The sequence below is a fragment of the Sardina pilchardus genome, chromosome 23 (assembly GCF_963854185.1).
Source record: "Sardina pilchardus chromosome 23, fSarPil1.1, whole genome shotgun sequence".
Classification (NCBI taxonomy): Eukaryota; Metazoa; Chordata; class Actinopteri; order Clupeiformes; family Clupeidae; genus Sardina; species Sardina pilchardus.
Window position 1 is genome coordinate 7,183,554 of NC_085016.1, and position 17,231 is coordinate 7,200,784.

The 17,231-nt window shown below is 42.1% G+C and overlaps 4 protein-coding genes across 4 annotated transcripts; 2 read left to right on the forward strand and 2 right to left on the reverse strand.

Moving 5' to 3' along the window:
* The first annotated feature begins 1,720 nt into the window (after positions 1–1,720).
* On the forward strand, positions 1,721–3,557 carry si:ch73-41e3.7 (uncharacterized protein LOC572312 homolog). The gene is made up of 2 exons (XM_062528272.1): positions 1,721–2,375; positions 2,895–3,557. The coding sequence occupies exons 1-2, from the start codon at positions 1,872–1,874 to the stop codon at positions 3,336–3,338; spliced, it is 948 nt and encodes a 315-aa protein (XP_062384256.1). The 5' UTR covers positions 1,721–1,871; the 3' UTR covers positions 3,339–3,557.
* On the reverse strand, positions 3,548–4,565 carry txnl4b (thioredoxin-like 4B). Its single transcript, XM_062528273.1, has 3 exons — positions 4,370–4,565; positions 4,069–4,220; positions 3,548–3,934 (listed from the first exon to the last, which is right to left on the reverse strand). Exons 1-3 carry the CDS (start codon positions 4,499–4,501, stop codon positions 3,769–3,771), a joined length of 450 nt encoding a protein of 149 aa, XP_062384257.1. The 5' UTR covers positions 4,502–4,565; the 3' UTR covers positions 3,548–3,768.
* A 251-nt stretch (positions 4,566–4,816) lies between these two features.
* On the forward strand, positions 4,817–6,886 carry trmt10c (tRNA methyltransferase 10C, mitochondrial RNase P subunit). Its single transcript, XM_062528240.1, has one exon. It carries the CDS (start codon positions 5,102–5,104, stop codon positions 6,554–6,556), a length of 1,455 nt encoding a protein of 484 aa, XP_062384224.1. The 5' UTR covers positions 4,817–5,101; the 3' UTR covers positions 6,557–6,886.
* A 1,692-nt stretch (positions 6,887–8,578) lies between these two features.
* blzf1 (basic leucine zipper nuclear factor 1) lies at positions 8,579–16,729 on the reverse strand. Its single transcript, XM_062528017.1, has 7 exons — positions 16,628–16,729; positions 15,941–16,047; positions 15,312–15,790; positions 13,933–14,132; positions 13,064–13,192; positions 12,015–12,240; positions 8,579–9,689 (listed from the first exon to the last, which is right to left on the reverse strand). The coding sequence occupies exons 2-7, from the start codon at positions 15,963–15,965 to the stop codon at positions 9,504–9,506; spliced, it is 1,245 nt and encodes a 414-aa protein (XP_062384001.1). The 5' UTR covers positions 15,966–16,047; positions 16,628–16,729; the 3' UTR covers positions 8,579–9,503.
* Between the last annotated feature and the right edge of the window lie 502 nt (positions 16,730–17,231).

Sequence of the window (17,231 nt, forward strand, 5' to 3'; positions counted from 1 at the left end):
AGGGCCATGCTTATCATTGACTGAAAGGAATGGTTTTGTAAAGGAGTCCATTTCAACATCTGTGATTTCAGAGGTAAAATGCTGTTGCAATGTATGAAAAAGATCAGATAAAAAGTATTGGTCTCTAAAATGTTTCAGGTTATATTAAGTATTGAGTAAGTGGCACTAGTGCACTGCACTCTTTCTGTTCACCATTATAATATGAACCATTTGCTTTTGGGGGTTCAGAATACAGGTCCTTTTTTGTCTGAGCAGTTGTTTTAACTATACGGTTATGAACTTCCGAGAGCAGTGCCCAGCCTCATTTATTGTTCATACACGGTTATTGTGGAAGTGTGGCAGGCTGATTTCGTCGTAACCTTTTTTTCTAATCAATCTTGGAAGCACTTCAAGTTTTAACAGTCATTATAAACACACCCAAATCAGGACTATGCATGTTCAACGAGGATGTGTCCACATAAAGCATATTTCTCTCATGAGCAAGGAATCGATAGATCAGCTGTTTCCCTTTCATGAGACCAGGCAGTTCTCAGCATGCTCTATGATGCTTTTAGGAATGTTTTTAGTAGCTGCCAAATTTTCAGGATGTTGCCTGATATGCCTGAATATGCACTCTTTGTTTCTCAAAATCATAACTCTCCAGCTAAAGAAACATTGCATCTCGACATACACTAAAGCAACAATGTGTTTTGCAATAATGAGAGAGAAATACAGTTCAATATATTCTGTGAGATAACAAGGTGTCTATACTTGAGAAAGAAACTTTTTAAAGTGATAAGATTTGGTAAAAGCAAGTGAAGCACTACTACATATGCAAATAGGGTGAATTCATCCAATTCATCAGTCACTCATTTATAATTTAATCCAGAGACCCTTAATCTTTCTTGTGAGGCATCCTTGTTCTTCATAATAGACCTGTGAAGTTTGCCTACAAATAGGATCCAAAGCTGCCATCTTTGCCCATATAAGGAGTTCCGGGTGTTAATTGAAGCTAACTGCCTATGACAAGTTACATTGTAAGTTAGCTCTAGGTACTAAATATCAAAGCGTGTCGTCTTCACATACCGAAGATCACATTATCCACTAGACGGCAGTGGACAAAACTGTGTTGCGAAAAACGTCTGCATTTCCAATGTCATCATCCCCGCGAGGTGCGATAATTGAAAATCCCCGTGTTATTTCCCATAGAAAAAATATATAGATACCTGATCTCCTTATTTGGGCAAAGATGGTAGCTTTTTTGTAGGCGAACTTCAGAGGTCTACTGAAGTTCGCCTACAAAAAGGATCCAAAGCTGCCATCTTTGCCCATATAAGGAGATCCGGGAGTTGAAGCTAATTGAAGCTAACTGCCTATGGCAAGTTGCATGGTAGGTTAGCTCTGGGGTAGCAAAGATCAAAGTGTGCCATCTTCACCTACCGAAGATCACAGTATCCACTAGACAGCAGTGGACAAAACTATGTAGTGAAAAACGTCTGCATTTCCAATGTCATCATCCCCGCTAGATTTTAACAGGTGCGATAATTGAAAATCCCCATGTTATTTTCCCATAGAAAAAAACTCAAGATACCGGATCTCCTTATTTGGGCAAAGATGGTGGCTTTTTTGTAGGCGAACTTCAGAGGTCTATGGCTGTGTTTGCCACTTAAATTTAGTTGAACACCTGTTCGAGCACACCTGATTTAAGTCGGTGTAATAATCATAGTCTTGATTAGCTGCATCAGGTGTTCTCAACTGATAGAGTGCCAAATTTGATTATAGGACATCTTACATTTTCTTTCTACAACTGCTAAGATAAATAGTTTGCCCACTTCTTGAAGACCTGTTCAGTCTGTCGAGCTCTCAAACTTTAGGTGATCCAGCAAAGCAGAATGGAGTTCGGATCTGACATCGACTACAACAACCAGAGTCTATCTGGATTCCCTTACTGCTTCACCAAGGATGGCCTTCTGTGCCACAAGGTCACAGGCGAATTATACGTTTTCCGCTTTGACTGCCATGACGTCCAGGGCACCCAGCGAGAGCAGGCAACTCTCTGCGGTTTCATCACCACGTATGTCTACAACATCCTTGAGCACCACCTGCAGCTGCAAAGGGCCTTTCTGCCCCACGACGAGGGCTTCGTGTACATGAGTCCCGGAGCGCTGCAGAACAAGAGGGCTCTGCTGGTGCTGGTTCAGGACAGGGGCACCATGTGCTGTGGAGTGTGGAGCTGGAGGATGGTGGTCCGTGAGGGCCTGAGGAGAGGCGGCCAAATCCTCTACGTGCTCTGGGCCATGGCTGAGGGCTGGGCCGTGCTGCTCGTGAATCCCAACGAGGGAGGGCTGTCTCCCGAGGAGCACGTCTGCCGCGTCTGGGACTGCTTGATCTCCCAGGTTAATCAGACACCTTGTTTTCCACATTCCACACACACACACCACAAAGGACCCTAAAGCCTACCTAACACTGATCAGACTTTGACAAGATTAGGGAAAGATTCTTGAGAGATTTTGGTCTTTTGAGTAAACCTTGAATGAGGGGCATTAGTTAAAAGACCACAATGTTTCAAGGATCTTTCCCAAATCTTGTCAAAGTCTGTCAGTGTAAGGTATAGGCTTGACATGAATGATGGGCAACCAACAAAGTCTAACAATAATTATATTTAATGAGACAAAATCTATTTGCTAAGTTAATGCCATGAGTCAGATCTGACCGTCAGCCAGACATTGGTGGGTCCCACATGGTTGTGTTCCAGACACTTTGTTCTCTGAGTGATTGCTCAGTCAGTCTGCCATTTTAATTATGGCCCCGAAGTATTAGTTAAACATTGGACATGTGCAGTTCTAACTCACTCACAACCACAGTATTGTATATAACTGGTAATGTATTGCTTTGACTTTTAACAAATCTTCCAGAGTGCTGCTGAGCATATAGTGATGGTTGCTCACGGTTATGGCGGACTGGCGTTCGTGGATCTGTTGTGTCGGAGAGCAGAGGCAGTAGAGAGCCGTGTGTCCGCAGTCGCCTTCATAGACTCCTCCCACAACGTGTGGCACCAGCCCCTGAGGGTGGATGGGCGCGGGTGGTTGCGCAGCCACTCCAGGAGGTGGGTTCTTAGCAGTAAACCCCTGAACGGACCGGTGGGCACCCTAAGAGCGGGCATGCAGCTCTCTGCCGGCACGCTATGCCACGACAGCGCGCCTGCTGCCTGCATGGAGTCGGTGTTCCGGTTCTTCACCAAGGCGATAAGACCCAGGGCTCCGCCCACTCCCTTCAGCATAGTCACCAGGAGCCGGAGCATGCGCCTGGCCCAGGACAGAGACATGAGAGCTGGCAATGGCCACCACCACAATAAATAAGATGCCATTATTTAATTTAAAAAGAAATATGTTTGGGCTATTATTAAATACACAATGTGTCAAGATGAAATCCTGTCTTAAGGAGTAAAATGATTTTCTTTCACTTTTTTCATTATAATACATCTTGAAGTAATAAATAGTGTTAAATTGGTGAGATTTGTTGTCTGTGGGAATGCCCACAGACATCCGCAATCATGAATAAAAGAATGTTAATGCAAACCTTTATTGTTATTTCATTAGTCAACACTTGTAACAAAAATGCAAGTTAAAAAAAACCAAACAAACTCAATCCTTGCTTAGAGCCATAAATATCTGGCCACTTATTCTGACACAAGAAGAAACTCATATTTTGTTGTTTCCATGGGAAACAAATCTCTCACCATCAGCATCAAATTAACCCATTTGTCCATGTCCATTCTGTTACCCTACACTAGATGCCATGGTACAGTAGATTGTACTTGGGAATGTTTCTAGGGTCTATGGGGCTCTGAACAATTAGCTTTCCTCTCATGGCTCCACGATAGATCACCTCGATGAGATCCATGAAATCTTGTTTGGTTTTGAAGCTCCCCACAAATTTCGTGTGATCTGGAGACCTTTGGGAAAAGCATGAAAGACATCAGGGTTTATCCACATTCCACAGCCTGACCTAACACATCGCCATCTACACGCGTCGAAAACCATTTTCTAGCAGAATTTCCATCTAATTTGCCTTTGTTTCATGCCTCACCCGTAGTCAACTTTCATGTGTTGTCCGTTGAAGAAGAACACCGTCGAGGGGATGAAGCTGATGTCAAAATAGCGAGAATAGATGGGTGCCTTGTCCACATCCACAATATAGATAGCAGCCATGTTGCTTAAATCATGGGATGTTTTTGACAGCTAATAACAAAAAATGTAAAACGTTATAATCAGCATACCGAAATAATAAGATTACAGAGCTGGTAAGACTTCTACACATATTGTAGGTAAGATTAGCATTCACGCATAACTGTAATTTGAAAACGTTAGGCCATGGTTAGGCTACTTACAATTTCATCGAGTTGCATGCATATAACATCATCATCTCTTCCAAAACGTAGAACCAGAACCTTTTCAGCAACCGTTTTAATGACTGTATCGATGTCTTTCTTGCTAGACAACTTAGGAAGAAATAAACTCATAACTGCAAAGTTCTACACTGTCTGTCAAAACCTCCTTATAAACAACATCCGAGCATCCGATGCGCGTTTTGTTCTGTGCAACACTATAAAGTTTCCGTGTAGAAATTGGGATCTTTTTAAAGTAGGCTTACAGATAATTTCTGTAGCATTACGTGCTGTAGAAATATATTCATATTACATGTATCAGAAGTTGCATCCTGTATCTAAAGAAATCAGTTTGATCACATATGAATGAAGTGCAGGTAAGAAGAGAATATGATGCGCACGTAAGCAATTTGTTTCCACACGGTTAGAGAAACCAGATGCACAGATGCCCAACGTGACCTTCCATGGAAGCATGAGCACAGCGGGACATAAAGTGCATCATATTAGCCGTGAATCTGAGTATATTTTATGTACTATTACACATAACTGCTTGCACCCAAGGTTTGAATATGAAGAAATTACACTATGAAGACACTATGAAGAATGACACTCTAAACTAAGGTTGGATGTGCACGTTTCTAAATCAAAGATAGCTAGCTTCTCTGCTAGCAGTAGAAGTTAGAACCACTTGGCTGCCTACCATTACTTCACAGGCTGTTGATCACATGTACAATCATGAGCATCAGGTTCGCGAAGTTATCTATGCTGAATCAATTGCGACAATGTTGTCATTCTTTGCCGCCAAGATTAGCTTTAAAGAAAAGCCATCTGTCGCCATCGGCAAACTCCGCGTTTTCACTCAACCACCTCCAAAACCCTACACGGTCTCTCAGCACAAGCTGGCCTAAGTGGAAAGATGTGCCTCAGCCCAAAGACCAAGAAACTGAGAAGGTGGACTTGGACATCTGGAAATCCGTAATGAGGTCTCAAGTGGCACAAGAAGAGACGCCAAGGGCCAGTGACGATGACACCGTCCAAGCAGGGGCCAGTGAGATGGGCCAGGATTCGCCACGGGAGGCTACCCGTCAGTTGGTGGAGATGTGGCGTCAGGCAGGAAAGCAGGTGCCAGAGCACATTACGGACGAAGAGCTAGACATGGTAGCGGAGCGTCTCACCAAGTCTTCAAAGAAAAAGTACTTAAGGTTCCTGTGCACCAGAGAAGCTATAAAGAAGGCCAACAAGAGGAAGCAAGAACAGAAGAGGATGAAGAAGTTGGCCGAAATAGAGGAGATGAGCAAAGAAGAGGGTGATGACGAAGAAGTCGGCAGCAAGTGTAAAAACACCTTTCTTCTCAACTTTTGGACGCGGTCGGAGGATCGACTACTTGGCTGGAAGAGTGCTCAGGCTATGCAGTTTGGCCAGCCACTGGTGTTCGACATGAGCTATGAACAGCACATGACACCGCGTGAGATAGCAAATACAGCCAGCCAACTACTGGAGACTGAAGGCCATAACCGACGTGCTGTAGATCCATTTCACTTGCACTTCTGCAACCTCAATCCTGAAGGTACCTACCACGAGGAGCTAGTCAAACGCTACGGCACTAATGCATGGGAGAACCTCCTGATTACTGCCTCCCCCCAGCGACACGTTGACATGTTCCCCCTCGAACAGCTGGTGTACCTGACAGCTGATTCGCCCAACCCGCTCCGCACCTTTGATTGCAACAAGGTGTACATCATCGGGGCCCTGGTGGACCGCTCTAACCAGCCCGGAGTCTCTCTGGCCAATGCCAAGCGTCTGAATCTGGCCACCGCGCGTTTGCCACTGGATGAGCACTTGGACTGGGAATCTGGTGCCAAGAACTTGAGCTTAGATCAGATGTTCCAGATTCTTAGGACCATCAAGGAGACAGGAAGCTGGGTGGAGGCCTTGAAGTTTGTGCCCAAGAGGAAGCACGCCGGCTTCCACTCTGCCAAGAATGGCAGTACAGACTTAGAGGGTGCAGAGGGGTTAGCCACAAAACGGGCAAACAGAGAGTCAAAAAACTTGCTCATCAGCAAACAACACTTTAGAGGTGGAGTGGAAGGAAAAGCTTCTTTTCAGAGCCCATTAACGAATGTACTGAAACGTAAGACGGCTGCGTTCTCTGACAGACAGAAGGCTAGAAAGAACTGGTGGGAAGACTAACCATTGAATGGCACGGCTATCGTGAGTGACTTGTGTTCAAGTGCCATCCACATACTGGCATACACAAACACAAAGCTATGTACTGTTACTAAATTCTCAACCCATGGACCTTCATCAATCATCATTGATATTAAATCACTTTGTTAGGATCTCAGTCATCTGGATATTATTGTGTGGAAGTCTTGATTAATATCTGACAACCTCATGGAGAGGGTGGGATATTGTCTATGCCATTTATTGCTGTACTAACTAAAATGTTGATGGCAACAGATTCATGTGGATTCAAGAAATGTTAGACCAGTGAAAGTCCATTAAAAGGATACAGTTGAAGTATTTTGTCTGTCTGTATTGCATCAACGTTATAGCAGTGAATTACGAATTATGGAACATGAATGACTAATTAGGAATTACTCTGGAGTAAAAATAACCCAGGGTCTATTTACAGTAGTTAATGACTTCAAACTGTTGATTGAGAGCAAAATTATTTTAATTGGTGGTGTTTTCTAGCCTGGGTTTTCCCATACTGCCTTGCGCGGTGATTTCAATCCCGCTGCTAAGCCAGTCTGGAAACTAACGCCCAAATGTTCGCCTGATGTTGGCGAACCAATCACAGAACATCCGAGAAGTTTCCATTGCCTTCTTGCGTCTACATTCGACGCCAAAGGATTTACGGCAGCCCTTAGCGTTGCATACGAACGAGTTGGGTGAGCTATGCGTATTTGATAGACATCCGTGGCGCCCAATGAACGGATCTGGGCATTTTTTTCAAATACGAGAAAATGAACGTCTGGTTGCCAGACCACGTCTCATTTGAGAAGTGGTAGGCGTTAGCCAGGCTAGGTGTTTTCAGCAATCTGTTTATTTGCATTATCACTAAATGGGCTTACAGTGATACTAATAGACCCTAGGCCAGGGGTAGGCAACCTGCGGCTCTTCAGCATCCTGAGCGGCTCCCTTTGGCCTTGACAAAAAAAAAACAAAAAAAACACAAACATAAAAAGGGTATTTCTTAATTAATTCATATATTGTTATTTGTTTATTTTGTTGTGCAGTTATCTTGTTAGTTTGAGTTGATATACTATCTAATTAAAAAAAAAAGCAGTTTATAATTAATATTTTTTCAACAACAATATACGTCACATCAATGTCAACAGACCGCACCTTTACCTGATGGCAGCTTTTAGCATGTGCGAACCCTGCAATAGTAAGCTGCAGCTAAATGTTTTATTTATATTAAAGTGGGGTAGTTTTTATTTTACTTTTACACAAATATAAGGACTTAAATAGGCCTGCAGTTCACAGATTAATTTATTTCAAAGTGCACACTGCACTTCTGTTGTATTCAGTGGTTGTAACAGGTAAAAAAATAATAATAATATTAAAAAGTTAATGAAAGTTAACTTTTAATGAAAATATTTTGATAATAAAGGTTGCAGACCCCTGCCCTAGGCTGCCCTTCAGGGCTATTCTTTTATCCAGAGAACAGGAATCTGTATTATAATATAACTTAAAGCATGAGACAAACAACTATTTACCACAATCAATTTATTTTGGTCTCAAAAGATTGAAGAGAAATAGATGATAGCACAAAATCCAAGATTTGAGATTATACTGTATTAAACCGTTTCATTACAACTCACACAGCAAGGCATCACAACGTGTGACACCACTTCTTCCAATAGAGATATACTCCTGTTATGAATCCTCACTATTGTGTAGTCTGACTTGTGCAAATGATCACGTTATACTTTTATCAAACTGAAAAAAATATCATAAAATGTCAAAACCGTTACCCAAAGCATTTAAAAGTATGAAATGACAAGTGATAATCACTTTGGTACTCAATTCAGTGTAAAAGCATTAGGGGATAAAATAAAAAGCACAGCTGTGCAACAGACCACACAGCAAAAAACACTTCTATTATTATACCCAATTAATGCTTCATAAAAGTGACAAATGTAGTTTCACTGATAGATTTCTTAATAAATACAGCCATTGTCATATTAAATTCACACAGACCACTTAAAATCATAATATACTTTAGAAAACAGTTTACAATTTTGCAGCCATAATACAAACTTTCTAGACATTTCAAGTAAAACGTGGTAATCTCAAATCAATCTCTACAGCAGCACCTCTTTTCAAGTAGGCGTTCATATTGCAACAAGGTTCATGTTGACCTGGGCAGTACAACTAATCAAACATCAGCCTCACTACACCCAGGAATGCTTGAGTTTTTCACTAATAACACTCTTTGGTTACAAAGTTGGAACCAAGTCAAGATGTATGCACCATCCAATTGGGAAGTTGATACTACACTGGAGTTCCAATGTTGTCTGAAAGTTTACTCTTCAAGCCTAGCAACATATACACTCACCCTGAAATGTTATTTTTTAACAAGTACTGGTTCAGTTTACACTGATGAAATAGAACTGGTTTCGGCAAAATCAAATTTGTGAATATTCTGCACTTATCCTATTACTATCCAGTCCTATTTCATGTCGCTCAAAAACTCCATCAACCCCATGAAAAGCAATGGATGCAATGTGTATAGGCTTTGATTTTTCCCAAGCAGAACAAGTGCTGAGAAAAAAAAAATCAAGCCAAGAATCAATGTACCCTCGAGTCTCTTAAGACATGGTGTGACACCAGCACTCTACCAGAGATGTAAAAGTCCGGCATCAGAAAGTAAAAGCCCTGTCATGTATTTCCTCTACCTGCGCGCTTGACACAGGTGATTTCACAAAGTACCTGATCTACGACTACGAGCTGTGGTAATAATAATCATCTGATTAAGTGAATGGTTGGAACTAAAATGGGGCAGGAATTTTACTTTCTGAAGCCGGACTTTTGCACCTCTGCACTCTCCATATCTCCAGCAACAGTCTGTCTGTAGTTACCTACTGTATACCACTAGTGGGAAGGCAATAACTGTCTGGACACCCCTCTATAGCACCAGCAGTTCTCCATTGCAGCGCTCACAGCAGTTGAAAGTGATGTTCTCGTATCGCGTGTACGGGTGGAACCGTCCTATGCTTTTCTTATTGGGCAGGAAGGACGAAGTTGGCGAGTCGGGGGAGTCGTCTTCACCTTGGATTTCCACGCCAGATATAGGGTCCAGAGTCCGAAGCACCTGTCACGAGGAAGGGAAAGATGAACTTCAGGGTTCCCAAATATAAAATTCCTTGACTTTTCCCTGACAAAAAAAACCTGAATTTCCATGACGTACTATATAATGAATAGTGCAATATACTGACTCAGAGCAGTAAAACTATATATCTATCTATCTATATATATATATATGAATATATATATATGGATATCTATATATATATATGAATATATATATATATATGAATATCTATATCTATATCTATATCTATATATATATATATATATGAATATCTATATCTATATACAGTACCCTCCAGAATTATTGGCACCCTTGGTAAAAGTTGACTAAAAATAGGTATAAAAAATAATCTTTAAGTGATTTATTGTACTCCCACAATGAAAACAATGAGGAAAAATATACCCTGCAAGGCAAGCAAATTTATTCTGAGAAAAAGGAAAATCTCATAAAGAAATAAATATTTTTAACAAAAACAGCTTGCTCACAATTATTGGCACCCCTGAAACATATTATGTACAACATTTAACAGGAGCATTTTCCTATGTAAATGCAACGTTTTAAAGTAAATCAGAGTGTCTGTGAACTTTCAGAAGTAGTTCATGACGTTCTTTTTCACTATGGTATGAAAATGAAGTCCCTCAGAGGCTAAATCCTCTAGTCATTTTTCAACATTGGAGAGACAAGAGAATACACTAAATTGAAATAAAAAGAAATTGTGTTGACATTTGTAAGTAAGAGAATGTCTATGGAAACTAGGTATTTAGTTGAAAATGCCTATATTTCCAGTTAAAATGATGACTAAAAGGTTCTAATCATCTGGAAATGTGGCAAACATGCTTGGACAAAGACCCATGGCTAGTTTGCTCCCACGCACAGTATGGAGGATGGTATGATAGGCAAAAAAATCCATAAGAACCACTGTTGAGAGTTACAGACAAAGCTATCATCTTGGGGTCACCAAGTTCCCCCAAAAAATCTTCAAAAGTGACCTCACTGCTAATAGATTATTTAGACAGCATGTCAGGTTAAAGCCAGTAGAGTCATTTAATGAACAATGTAAATGGCAGGAGTTACTGAATGGTACCATGACATGTCTGGGAGTGTGGTCCATTGTCAGATGAAAATAAAATTATGCTCTTTTGTTAAAAACACTTAAGGTGTCTTTGGCGTACATAGAAGAATGACTATACTAAAAAGAACCCCATGCCTAATCAGAATTATGGTGGAGGGGCTGTGCTATTGTGGGGCTGTTTTAATTCCCAAAGGCCTTGAGAACCTAATTAAGGTGCATGGCATCATGAACACCAAGAAAAACCTGAAAATTTTCGAAGGAAATCAAACAATCTCTGCCAAGGCCCTAAAAGTTGGTCATGATTGGATCATTCATCAGGTCAATGAACCAAAACAAATGCACAGATCAAAACAAATATGGTTTACTGAACACAAAATTAAGCTTCAGACATTGCCATAGCAGTCCCCTGATCTAAACTCCATAGAAAAACAGTGGGATGAGTCAACAAGAAGAATGCACAAGTGTGGACCTAGCAATCTGGACGATCTGGGGAGGTTTTGTAAAAATGAATGGTCTTAAATCCCTTACTTTGTATTCTCAATCTTTATGGGGTGTCAGAGAAGAATATTACATGCCGTTTTGTTGACAAAGGGAGGTTTAAGAAGGTATTACAAGTAGGGGTGCCAATAATTGTGAGTGACCTGTTTTTATTAAAAACATTTATTTCTTTATGAGATTTTCCTTTTTCTCAGAATAAATTTGCTTCCCTTGCAGGGTGTATTTTTCCTCATTGTTTTCATTGTGGGAGTACAATAAATCACCTAAAGATTATTTTTTAGACCTAATTTTAGTCAACTTTTACCAAGGGTGCCAATAATTCTGGAGGGTACTGTATATATATGAATACTGTGCGGATGTATTTTGGCATGTACTTTTTTTAACGGCTACAACAAAATATCCCTGATAATCCATCCTGGAGAGTATGCTCTGTGGACTTTAAATGCCTTTTCAAAACTAAGCTGCATTTTCACCCAAAGCAACATGACCAAGACAAGACAATGACTGACTTATGTAACCCTGAATTTCAACAGATAAATTCATAAGCCATTCTACAGACCAATACTGTGAGGTATATACACACATAATTTGGCCTAGTACAGGGTAATGTTTGGCACCAGCTTTTGCCAGTAATCGCACACCTTCTCAGCCATCAACAGTATAAATACTGTGGACCTTAAAAGCTTACCGATAACAGTGCCAACTTTTTTTTTTCATCAAAAGCAAAATAAACAAATGGAGAAGTCTCCTCGTACCTTTTCAGCCATCTTCTCTGCAGGCGTGTTGCACAGCTCTGAGCTGGGGTTGCTCTTGGGGCTGGGGCTTCTGCTGCCTCCCACGTTGCCCAGTAAGTGGGCATTGATGGCATCGGCCAGCTTGCGGTTGGTCACGGCCAGCTCCCCGGTGCTCAGCGGCTGGGCGCTGGGGTAGTACGTCTGCTGACGACCCCACTGCAGGGACACCAGCAGCTGCTCCAGAGACCTGTCAATCACAGCGACATGACGTCATCGACACCAATGCGAGCACGTCGGTCAACACACCACACATCTATTCAAGGGCTCACCTGTGTTCGAGCCTAGTCGACACATCCAACCAAAAAATCCTCACTATCGCTCCCAGTCAAATAACATCTCTTAGTCAAAGAGGTGTTATCCTCACATCAATAACGCTCTCAGTCAAATAACATCAGTGGCATCAGTCATTAGTTAAATTACATTTTATCTGTCGTTATCAGTTGCAGTCATAGTATTAAAAAGTTTTTTTTTTCTAAAACACAACAGGGTTTTTGTAATCATTTGTGACCCTGTAAAGCGGAACCAGTCGTTTCGGTTAAATTTATTAAATTAAGTTATTGTGCTCACGTGAACGGCCGTGAACTAAGCTTTCCAACGTGCACAACGGGAATGACAGCAAATGTGTTGAATCTTCGCCGGGTTTAACAGTCAAAACGTATGTTTTTCCGTGAAATGCGTTCACGATATGAAACTGTAGACTGTATACAGTCGAATTATGCGAAAACGTGAAATTCAACATTTTAACCCGGAAGTTTGTTATTGTTGATTTTCTCAAAATAACGTTGGGCGCAAAACGACTGATTTCGCTTTGAATGGTCACATTTTATATTGCATATATTAAAAAACACCCCAGAAAACAAATCTAACCACAAGATCATTATCATTTCTAGTGTCAATCAAAGCATGTCTAACCACAAGATCACACTAGAAATTGATGTTACACACTTACATTATACATAAATATGTTTGATATAATCTAAATTGATGACGATAGATTGATGATGATATACCTGTGTGTGTGCACCATGTCTCTGGAGAACTCCTCTCTCTCATTCAGGAGGTCCTGGATGGCGCTCTGAGCTTCTCTGGCCTGTCTCTGGAGGGCGGCTCTGGCATTGGTCAGCTCTTCAGCCATCACTCTACATCAAAACCAAGACATCATGAGAACTATGAATTTCTGTAATTGGAGATCCTGCAAAAAAGAAACTGACTGCCAGCTGGGGCAATTTCATTTGGCAAATCAGGATGATCAAACGTATACTGTAATTTCCCGACTATTAGCCGCGGCTTATACATTGATTTTGCTAAATTTCTTCAGCTATGAGGTTATTACAGGGGGGCAGTTAATATTGTGTTAATATGGTTTTGTTTATTTTAACTTGCACTAAACACTGTCCTGCAGCTTATACACAATGCGGCTTATATGCGGGAAATTACTGTAAGCTTAAGCCATATAAAACGGATGAAGCATCACTGATGCTGTATGGTTCCTTTGAGAACAAGTATAACTGCTGCCCTTCTTAGAGCTTTGTAGAATAGAATAGAATAGAATATATACTTTTTTGATCCTGTGAGGGAAATTCGTTTCTCTGCATTTAACCCAATTTAACCGAATTAGTGAACACACACAGCACACACACAGTGAGGTGAATCACACACTAACCCAGAGCAGTGAGCTGCCTGCCCAACCAGCGGCGCTCGGGGAACAGATACTCATGAAAATGCAGATACATTTCTCCTTCCAGTGTACAAAAACTTGAATATCTGGTGCCACATGTTATGTACCAGAACTTACTTACTTACACACACGCACACACACACACCTGCGTACAATCACAAAAATACACACATCGCCACAACCACACCCACACCCACACACCTGCTGGCGAGGAACTTGCTCCTCCAGACGTCACACTGGATGCTCATCCTCTCCAGCTGTTCTGCGGTGTGCGCCAGGTTGCGGCCCAGCACCTCGTTCTCCAGGATCAGCTGGTTCTTCTCCCGCGCCAGCCTCTCAAAGTGGTACTGCAGGTCGTCCCCCACCGACGCCACCAACAGCTTCTTCAGTTCTCTGTTCACCTACAGATGGAGGCACAGTTAGTTCAATAGACCCATGTCGCAGTAGCCATTCTGACATGAAGCAGTAGGCAAGAAGAGACATCGCAAGTTACATTAATGACATTTCTGCTCAATTTAAGCGGAGCATAATTAGAATCTATGTCATTACACAAATATCTGCGCTTGCCCTGCTGTTCCTGTGAAAAAGGCCCATTGCTCTAATTGCCGGGCATATTATGAATGGCTGTCATTTCTATTCAAGACATTTATGAAGGATATAAACCGAATAATGAGAGCTCAACAATCATTACTATAAAACTGATGACACACAGGGAAACTTGTTGAGCAATATTGTTGGCCCATGTTCTGTTGAGTTCTATGAGTGTTGTTGTTCGGGTACATTACATTCCCATTGACACTGACATTGATATATTGGCTGGAGTGAGTAAGCAAATGATCATGATCATCCAGTCAGAGCACATGGACCTGGTTACGTGGTTGCCCAGCAACATTCTTCAAAAAGTGGCCCTATGTACCATTGCCCCAGGTTTATGAATTTAACAGATGCATGTATCCAATGCAGAACATGATGGAATAGGAACAATAACAAAACCAGAAGAGCACTCAAAGAGCGCACACCTCCGCCTGTATTGTTCTTCCCAGGTTATGATATATTTGAACCTAAACTATTCAGATCGCCACCACGTGGCCATACCATGCCATTACACCACTAAGCGAAAAACAAATGCCTCCGAAATCCCGACAGTGATATGGATCACTCCCAAAATCGTTTCTTCCTTGTGTCATTTCTGACCTTCCCTGAAAATTTTCATCGAAACCCATCCATTACTTTTTGAGTTATCTTGCTAACAGACAGACAGACAGACAGACAGACAGACAGACAGACAGACAGACAGACAGACAGACAGACAGACCCCGGTCCGCGATGAAGACATAACCTCCTTGTCGGAGGTAATAATAATGCACAATGCAGGCATATGTGCGTGCAAAATTAATGGAGCAAAGCCCACTAGAAACGTATGTCGTGCAGCAGCCGCACAGGGATAGAAAACTGTTCTAAAACCCTGCACGTCAAGCCCACTCCGCTGAACGTCGTGTCCGGTGGGCACCGGTCTTAAGTTGAACAATTATTCAGAAGAATTCCATGTATGAAAATGAGCACAATCCACTCCCCCTCACCTCAGTTTGCACCCGTAACTGGTTCGACAGACCCTCTCTATCCTGCAGCAGCCTTCGCTCTGAGTTCTGCAGCTTCTCCATGGCACTCTTCCACTCCAGCAGGTCGGCGGAGTGGTCCTCCCCGGTGTGCAGGGGCGACCCCTTCTCTCCGCCTCTCCCGCAGTCCCCCCTCCCCTCGTCGTGCGGCCCGACCCGCGTGCTCCTGCTGATGGCGGCGCGCGGAACCACAATGCGGACGGCTTCCACCTCCGTGCAAGCCTCGCGGCTCACTTTCCCAAGGTGCAACACTCCAGGAGCCTGAGAGGGTACTGGTGCTGGTGCTGGTGCTGGTGCTGGTGCCGGCATGGCGGGCCGCCGGGGACTGACTTTCGGGGTGGCCACCTTCAGCAGTGGTATCTCCGTGGAGATCTCCGGGGCCACCGCCGGCTTGTCCATCTCCATACCATCTCCGGGCCCCCGGATGGGCACAGTGGAGGAGACTGAAAAAGAGGCCATGTTATCAGGGTTGGGATCGGGGGAATGGGATTGGATGAGACAGTCAAGTCTTTCAAGTGGTTGGCTACCCACCGGTACATGCCTGGTATGCAAGTTTGTTTACAGTCTGCTAAGTGATGCAGGGGACTTCTTACCTTTCATGATGACTCCTGTAGACATAACTGTGATGAAGAGGGTACTTCTCAGATAAGGGAGAGGGGCGTACGTTGTCGACAGCAGTTGATTTCAGTTTAAATAATCCCTGACAAAGAAAAAAAAGACAACGTTAACCAAAACTTAACTTAGTATACAGCGTCTGAATATGTTGACTGGCATCTAACCGCCAGCCATCAACAATTCCTTTAAACGAGCACGTCAACGAAAAGTACGATTCCCTTATCCTAGATCCTTTGTCAACAATACATGGCAAGAAAACTACCAAGATCATTAAAGCATAGCTAGCTAGTTAAATAACGTTCATGTTAACTTCACCCTCTAGAAAACATGGACATTGTTGTTGTTCTTACTTCATGCCACATCAACAGGAAATGGCATCTTAATTAGGCCCAAGTCCGGTCCCCTTGGCTAGGTATTCCGTTAATTATTTTCTTTTGCTGGTACCGACTAACGAAAAAGCTAAAGACCATTATGTTTACAGAGCTAAAGTTAACGTTAACTCGGCTAGCTAGCAACCTACGATATCATTAATGCTACTTTATACGACATAACGATACCATAACCAACATTTGCCATACTGGGATGGTTGCTATGATGTACCGAAACTGTGAATCTGTAGCACTAGTACATCTTTAACCAAAGGAATAAACAATAACTCAACTTACATGATAACTACAACAATCTGTTGAAGTCAGCAGTCGCCATCTTTGTTTACCGGATATTGTTGGCGTCCCCCTCACTCGCGCAGTCACTTACAGCTCCACGGCTCTGCACATCTCAGAACATTATCGCCACTAGTGTCCTAGTCCCAGTGCCTGAACAACACTGCAGTCAGGTTTACATTCAGTTTCAAGTTTATGAATTCAGTTGCAAACGTATGAGTTCAATTTAAACATATGTCGTTTTTGTCAATACAATATCTTATTCAGCAATTCAAATGCATACAAAGGCAGAGCAGCCAGGTGTCACAGGATCCTTCCAGCAATGCAGAAGCATACCATGCCCGACATATGCCCGACATATGCCATTTTCTGCATGGAAAGGCAGCACAAAATATTTGCATGTCTAATATTATATACTATATAAAATGATACTGTATTCCTGCATTAAACTGAATTCCGCTAAAATTGCTATTATTATATGAATTGTCTATCTATTACATCGTAAAATGAGCACTCAATTTAGTAAAATGAGCACAGATTTCTGGATACCAAAAAATATCTTCCAATGATCCCTCCAGGGTTCTATAAAGGCTAAATGTAGTGCAAA